Genomic DNA, 7,972 nt, shown 5'->3' with positions numbered 1-7,972 from the left:
TACCCGTGCAAAAAATCACGTCGATCCGTTGCGACGTGATTGAAGGACAAACCAATAAACTAACAAACAAACACACTTTCGCATTATAATAGGGGTAGTGATTTTTAGGTTCTTGACTCATAGTAAAGTAGGTAAAAGTCCCGCAAATTGCTATTGCGCTGGAACCATGTCCCATTACATCGAAATGACGTCATTTTGACGTCAGCCGAAATAAAAATATACCATCAGCTCACTTCAGTCTAGTGCTGACGTCACTAAAATGGCGGTCACGCGCATTAGCAATTTGCGGGACTTATACCATCCCTAAATATTCACAGAGATCACAAGTAGATAATCCTAAACTGCTTGCCGTCTACGTCGCCATAAGTACCTCACTTGCAACGCAGAAGAAATAACACTAGGTACCTAATAGCATAATACGAGGCCACACGTAAATCGAATCTTCGAAAAGAGCAATCGCCGAGTTTCTTCTCTAAAAGAACTATAGAAGGGCTTTCCAAACCAGTGCAGTGGTAGATTCATATTATGACTATTCAAAATCAAACTTTATTTGAATAAAAATTTCTATTTAATTTTGGCCCCCATACTGGAGTCAATGGAGACTCCACTTTTGGGGTCAAAATTAAATTGATTTTAAAATTCTCTTCGTTTTAATTATAAGGTTCTGGGACTAGAAACTTCGAGGGCCTTATTATTTTCACCCGATGTTATTGAATTTATCACGATTCAACCTGTTATCGTAATTTGCATACCTGTAAGATTCCAGCTAGACTTAATAAACTCTCAGTCTTTTATTATGCGAGTATTTGCTTGAGACGTGTCTGTTAAGTCGTGTTTATAAATATTACGAAATATGGGAGAGTTAAAAGTAAGTACAATTTGTTATAATAAGTATATTTTTAGGAAACATTTTCCAAGGTAGGTCATAAATGAAACATTTTTTTTGATATGCCGACTATAAATGGTTGCGTTAGCCAAAATATATTATAGGTAGGTTAGAACTTACTCACCTACACAGTAGAATAGAAACGTTCTCAATTTAAAAAAACCGGCCAAGTGCGAGTCAGGCTCGCGCAATGAGGGTTCCGTACTACAGTCGTATTTTTTCGACATTTTGCACGATAATTAAAAAACTATGATGCATAAAAATAAATAAAAATCTGTTTTAGAATGTACAGGTGAAGACCTTTCATATAATACCCCAGTTGATATAGTCACTCACTTCGAAAGTTGAAAATACTAATTATTAGTTCATGACCACAATTTAATTTTTTTTGTGTGATCTTACCCTAACTTCACGGTTTTCAGATTTTTCCCCAAATGTCAGCTATAAGATCTACCTACCTGCCAAATTTGATGATTCTAGGTCAACGGGAAGTACCCTGTAGGTTTCTTGACAGACAGACAGACAACAAAGTGATCCTATAAGGGTTCCGTTTTTCCTTTTGAGGTACGGAACCTTAAAAAACCCAAAAATAAGAGGAACCCTTTATAGGATCACTTTGTTGTCTGTCTGTCGTGTCTGTCAAAAAACCTATAGGCTACTTCCCGTTGACCTAGAATTATGAAATTTAGCAGGTAGGTAAACTAGGTACCTAGGTCTTGTAGCACAAGTAAAGGAATAAATCCGAAAACTGTGTGGCTAAGGGCTTTACCTGTACCTACATTCTAAAACAGATTTTTGTTTATTTTTATGCACAACAGTTTTTGATTTATCGTGCTAAATGTCGAAAAAATACGACTGTAGGACGGAACCCACGGTGCGCGAGTCTGACTCCCACTTGGCCGGTTTTTTGATCTTAAGATTCAAGAGTATTCTTAAACATATATAAAAATAAATATAAATATTTGCTAATGAGTACCTAGGTGCTTAGTTTTATCTAATTCACTCTTTGCGAAAGGTTACTCTACTATAAATGTAAGAGAAGTTCTAATCTAATTTACCTACCTAATTCTTATCAAATTTATTGTGTTGGCATAGTTAAATACCTACCTATTAGGTACATAATTAAAAGTAATTTAGATTCGTATTTCGCACTCGTTTAGATCCATCTACTTAACTACTTTCTGTAAAATTTCAGTATTTATCCGGCTTCGGCTCTGAATTCGCAAGCGAGGACCCGCGGAGGCCCGGAGCCCTACCTATCGGACAAAACAGTCCGCAGCGCTGTGCGTATGGGCTGTATGCGGAGCAGTTGTCTGGAAGCGCCTTTACTGCTCCGAGACATGATAACAAACGCTCTTGGTTATACAGGCTGGTTTTTAGCTTATAATATACCTAAGTCCCGCAAATTGCGATTGGGCTGGAACCATGTCTCATTAACATCGAAATGACGTCATTTTGACGTCAGCCGAAATAAAAATATACCATCAGCTCGAAACTTAAGTCTAGTGCTGACGTTACTAAAATAGTAGCCACGCGCATTAGCAATTTGCGGGATTTATAACCATAAACCTCCAGCTAGCGAAGAGCGATAAGGGTAGGTAATACCTAGTTATGCCTGTGCTACGTAGTCTGTACGTGGAGCAACTGTCTGGAAGCGCCTTTACTGCCCCGAGAGATAACTTGAAAAACGCTATAATAATCGCCACCATAAAATAATTTAAAACATCATTCTAACTTTTGCTAGCTTGATCGTTCTCATAAAAAAATCATTATTTATGTTATAGAATTCGTCCTTCAGTGGTCCACAAGCCGTTCAAACGATCCAATGTGGCGAAATACCTTACACACAAATGGGACGAAGCTGAACCGGATCCCAATCAGGCAAGTATATTTTGGTATGTATTAGGTACATCTATGGCATGTAGGTTATTGAGATACATACATTTGTTCACTTTCTTACCTTACCCCAGAATAGGCCCATTGATATACTTAGCCATCTCAACCTGTCGCCTACTATACCTGTTTGCATTGGACGACATCAAACGAGTCGCAGGGAGACGTTGGTCGACGGCCGCGGCGTGTGGAAGTCCCAAGAGACCTATATCCAGGTGTGGGCGTCTATTGATTGACGATTGATGATGATGATGAATGGGTGTAGTGTGAGTACTTATAGGCCTGAGATATGCAGTCCCGGTATGGGGTAGAGTACTGAATTGCGCTAAATACAAACATATGCTGTGCAAGGTACAAAGGCAGATGGCTATACGAATCTGCGGTGCGTACAGAACTATATCGCTGGACGCGGTGTTGGTAATAGCTGGCCTGATACCTATCGAAAGATTGGCGAGGGAACGTACAAGAATGTACAACAGTGAAGACCAAAGGACACCAGAAGAAGAGCGAAACCGTACAATGGAAGAGTGGCAGACGGAGTGGGAAAAGGGAGGAAAAGGACAGTGGACGAGAAAACTTATCCCCAACGTAAAGCTCTGGATAGGAAGGAAACACGGAGAAGTGGATAAGTTTATAACTCAAGCACTTTGTGGCCATGGTGTGTTTAATACGTACCTCCATGCTATTGGGAAAGCGCCCAGTGACTCATGCTCGTATTGCGGTGCAGAAGACACGCCAGAGCACGCAATATTTCAGTGTGTGGAGTTCGAGCACAAAAGAAAAGAAGCCCAGGGAGAAGGCGAATCAATAACGCCTACAAATCTGGTCCCTCGTATGCTCTCAAGCGAATCACAGTGGAATGCATGCACTGAAATGTTGCGTGCTATTATTAAAAGAAGAATCTCGGATGAATGGGATAGGCAGAAAAAAGATAAAGCCTAAACTGTAAAGACAGCCATCTTTCAGATGCAATGCAAAGGTTTTACCTGAAAGATAGAGCGGAGGGGGGGAGGAGGTTTTTAGTCCGTAGGCCATTGTGTTGGAGTCGGGCATGCCGGAGGCATCCATGAGGATTTTCCTCCTCCCCGAACGGAAAAAAAAAAAAAAAAAAAAAAAAAAAAAAAAAAAAAAAAAAAAAAAAAGGCCTGAGATAAAATATAATAATACTAGCTGATGCCCGCGACTTCGTCCGCGTAGAATTTGGTTTTTATAAAAATCCCGTGGGAACTCTTTGATTTTCCGGGATAAAAAGTAGCCTAGGTATATCACTCTCCCGTATCTATACCCGTGCAAAAAATCACATCAATCCGTTGCACCATTGCGACGTGATTGAAGGACAAACCAACAAACCAGCAAACACACTTCCGTATTTATAATAAGGGTACCTACTGATATTGCAACGCTATGGGCGTATATAAATAGAGCAGGATTATTCGGTATTTTTAAGTTTAGTTCAAGATTTTTTTTTGTTCGTTTTGTAATCTGTAGTGTATATTTCCAGTCTCGCTGGCTCCCCTTCGACATTCCCTCATCGCTGCAAGTGGATTTCGTGGCAGGCCTGCACACGGTGTGCGGCGCGGGCGACCCTCGCGCCAGGCACGGCATCGCTATCCATGTCTACCTGTGCAACGCCTCCATGGAAAACAGTGCATTCTATAGCAGCGATGGAGACTTTCTCATAGGTATTACTCAAGCATTTTCATATACTAACTTTTGCCCCGCGGCTTCGCCCGCGAAGTGTGATTATTGCAATAATTTTGTTGAATTATTACGCCGGCTATGAGGGTACCGAACGGGCGGGGGTGGTGGGCCGACTTTTATGCTAAGCAACTGCCTAAGCTTGGCGATCGGAGGTGTACGGCTTTTACTTAGGCGTCTATAGGTGGTGGTCTGTGTTGTGAAAGGAACACTAAATCGCGTGGCGGTACAACTTTTCCGATAAAATGGCAACTAAATTCTGCCGATTATTTCTCGATTGAAATCAAATTGAGTTGATTTTATTAAATACCCTTCCTGATATTAATTCTGCTTTTTAGTCCCCCAGCAAGGTGTACTGAACCTAAGCACGGAATTTGGGAAAATGAAGGTTCGCCCCAACGAAATAGCTGTCATACAATTAGGAATGAGATTTTCCGTGGCTGTAGACGGACCGACTAGGTAAGAATCTTTTGTAGGTTGGTACCTATACCTAACTAAGTACATAGGTACTTATTTGTAGCTTTGTCAAATAAAGGACACGATTAAAATGTGATCGACGAAAGCTCATCCATATTATATCCCACATACCTACCATTTTTTCCAGATTTTCCTTAGGCTGTTTTTATTTTAAAAGTCCTCGTATTGATTTAAAAATGTAAACATCTTTATTGCTTAATTTTATGACAAGTAATAAAAAATACAGGATATGCTTGAAAACAAAGGGCGACCTTATGACTACCAATGATCTCTTCCATGTTCCATTCCAGTGATATCTCTGTTGTTTTTAAAAAATAATTTTCAGAGGATACATTTTGGAAGTATTCGACGGCCACTTCAAGTTGCCCGACTTGGGGCCAATAGGCGCCAACGGTTTGGCCAACCCTCGGGATTTTCTGACTCCCGTTGCCTACTACGAGGATAAAGATATTCCTGGTAAATATTACGAGCATTTTAGAACATTTTAATTGCCTTTCAATCACGTCGTAACCGAGCAATAGATAAAGCGATTTTTTGCATGGATACTTAGTTACAGACCCACTTATAGTTAAAAACAGTAGGTACCTAGTATAGGTATTGTTATAGGTATCCTAGCAAAACAAACGGTTCCTGCGAGATGGCATGCCATGTTTCACAACTTTGTTCTTCAGTTACGGAGCCACAAATCAACAGATCCACGTGATCCAAATCAAAGTAAAAAAAAACCTGGGGAATTAAGTACAATAGGGCAGTCTAATGCCGAGAAAACAGAGTTTCTACGGGATTTTAAAAACCTAAATCTGCAGATGAAGTACCCGCACTTCGTAATCATCATCATCATCATCATCAGCCTGTGGACGTCCACTGTTGGACATAGGCCTTCCCTAAAGAGCGCCACCACACCCGGTCCTCAGCCTTCCTCATCCAGCCACTTCGCGCCAGCCTCTTTATATCGTCGGTCCATCGTGCTGGAGGGCGTCCCACACTACGCTTGCTTAAACGCGGTCTCCACTCATCACACACTTCGTAATCATATTCAACGAACTGTACAGGTATAGAGCAAAACGGAGAAGGCTCCTGCGGTAGGCACGCGGTGCGGGAGGGCTGACAGTTTCACAAGTAGACGAATCGCTGAGCTTTCGCGTTACGTCATCATACGCCCTCCCGCACCGTTGCACTACCGCAAGAACCTACTCAGTTATGCGTTATGCCTGTGGTACGCACTAGATGGTCATTCCAAACAAAAATTATGTTTTATGAACCTGTCAAAAATGTTAGTTTATCTGCTCCTCAAAATCTTTCCCATCAGGCTTTAAGATCATAAGCAAGTACCAAGGCGCGCTGTTCGAGGCGGAGCAGGGTCACTCGCCGTTCGACGTGGTGGCGTGGCACGGCAACTACGTGCCCTACAAATATGATCTCAGCAAGTTCATGGTCATCAATTCAGTCTCCTTCGACCATTGTGTAAGTGCGTTTAGTATAAGACTAGCAAACCCGCCGCGTAAAAAACTATGAAGGAAAAAGAGGAAGAGGGAAAATGAAGAGACAAAGGGGTATGAAAGGCAAGAGCGTTACTATGTTGAAAGGCGAGTAGGAATACACGGTCAACAAGGAGACAGAAGGGATATTAGCTGGCAAAGGTCCGTCAGGTCCTGCCGGCTGCCTTCTTCTTCCTTAAAATAATTTCTTATTGGCTGTCTACGTTATAGAGATAACTTACTTGCAAAATTCCAAGTTTTCATATCCATTGCTTTGAGCTGTAGGTACGTTGATATATCCAGTTAGTCTGTTTCAAAGAAGAATACCTACTGCTTAAACGCAAAATTCCGATATTCGTATTTTTTTAACGCAAAATTAGAATGAGATTCACTATTTTTGCAGGATCCATCAATTTTCACAGTCCTAACATGTGCATCGGCTAGACCCGGAATTGCGATCGCAGATTTCGTCATATTCCCACCGCGTTGGTCCGTCCAAGAAAATACTTTCAGGCCCCCGTACTACCACAGTAAGTTACTGCCATACACACAATTAGCGATATAAATGTTGATAGAGGCCACGACCCTCAGTAATGAGGAATACCTATGTCGCAGTGAAACTATACGGTAACAAGGATATCCTTCTTTACAGGAAACTGTATGAGTGAATTTATGGGCCTGATACTGGGATCCTATGAAGCTAAGGAAGGTGGCTTCCTGCCTGGCGGAGCTTCACTGCACTCTATGATGACTCCGCATGGACCCGATGATAAATGCTTTGACGCTGCCTCCAAAGGTGAATTGGTGCCGCAGAAGATTGCTGTTGGGACGCAGGTTTGTAAACAACGACCTCCTATTATCATTATCAACTTATAGACGACCACTGCTGGACATAGGTCACTTGAAACCAGCAGCTCTGCGAATCGTTTGATGTCAACTGTCCACCTAGTGGGGGGTCTTCCAACGCTGTCACCATTTCGACACCTTGGGAGGACCCCAACAGCAGTTTCCAATCTGAAAACGAGACTTATGACTGCTTGTTGTATAAACACAAATACTAATCAGCTGGGCTTGTATATTGAATCCAAATCTACAGCCTGCGCAAACCGCCATGTTGTTATTTCAAATTTAAAACTGAACATCCAGTTTTGAATGTTTTCATTCATTTCAGGCTTTCATGTTCGAATCGTCACTGAGTATGGCGATCACAAAATGGGGCGCGGAGACGTGCCAGAAACTCGACGCGAAATATTACGAATGCTGGCAAAATTTACCTAAGCTGTTCACTGATAAAATAAATGTTTAAGTTTTATAAAGTGTAATTATTGTTTTTATTAATAAATATTTTATATGAAATTCTTATTTTTATTTATTGTGAGGAAGTTGTAATAAGCCAGTTGAAAACAAATCTTAAATTAAAATAGAATGCACCGATTTGTCTGATTAAACAAGGACTAGCCTAAGGACTATAGCAAACTTGGTTTGAGTTACTCGTACAAAAAAAAACACAAAACGTAAGATATACCTCATCATCGTCATG

The 7,972-nt window shown here is 41.1% G+C and overlaps 1 protein-coding gene across 1 annotated transcript; it reads left to right on the top strand.

Annotated features, from left to right (window-relative positions):
- Nucleotides 1–776: 776 nt before the first annotated feature.
- Nucleotides 777–7,788, top strand: hgo (homogentisate 1,2-dioxygenase). Its single transcript, XM_034978935.2, has 10 exons — nt 777–868; nt 2,082–2,254; nt 2,671–2,767; nt 4,281–4,461; nt 4,816–4,936; nt 5,280–5,410; nt 6,264–6,418; nt 6,836–6,962; nt 7,085–7,266; nt 7,604–7,788. The coding sequence occupies exons 1-10, from the start codon at nt 854–856 to the stop codon at nt 7,736–7,738; spliced, it is 1,317 nt and encodes a 438-aa protein (XP_034834826.1). The 5' UTR covers nt 777–853; the 3' UTR covers nt 7,739–7,788.
- Nucleotides 7,789–7,972: the final 184 nt, after the last annotated feature.

Source organism: Maniola hyperantus, chromosome 19, assembly GCF_902806685.2.
Source record: "Maniola hyperantus chromosome 19, iAphHyp1.2, whole genome shotgun sequence".
Taxonomy (NCBI): domain Eukaryota; kingdom Metazoa; phylum Arthropoda; class Insecta; order Lepidoptera; family Nymphalidae; genus Maniola; species Maniola hyperantus.
This window is presented reverse-complemented; position numbering and strand designations above follow the sequence as displayed.

Bases quoted from the DNA above. Each gene is read 5' to 3' on its own strand.
- hgo (XM_034978935.2), top strand. The intron at 4,462-4,815 runs GTATTACTCAAG...TCTGCTTTTTAG, and splicing joins CGATGGAGACTTTCTCATAG to TCCCCCAGCAAGGTGTACTG. The intron at 7,267-7,603 runs GTTTGTAAACAA...CATTCATTTCAG, and splicing joins AGATTGCTGTTGGGACGCAG to GCTTTCATGTTCGAATCGTC.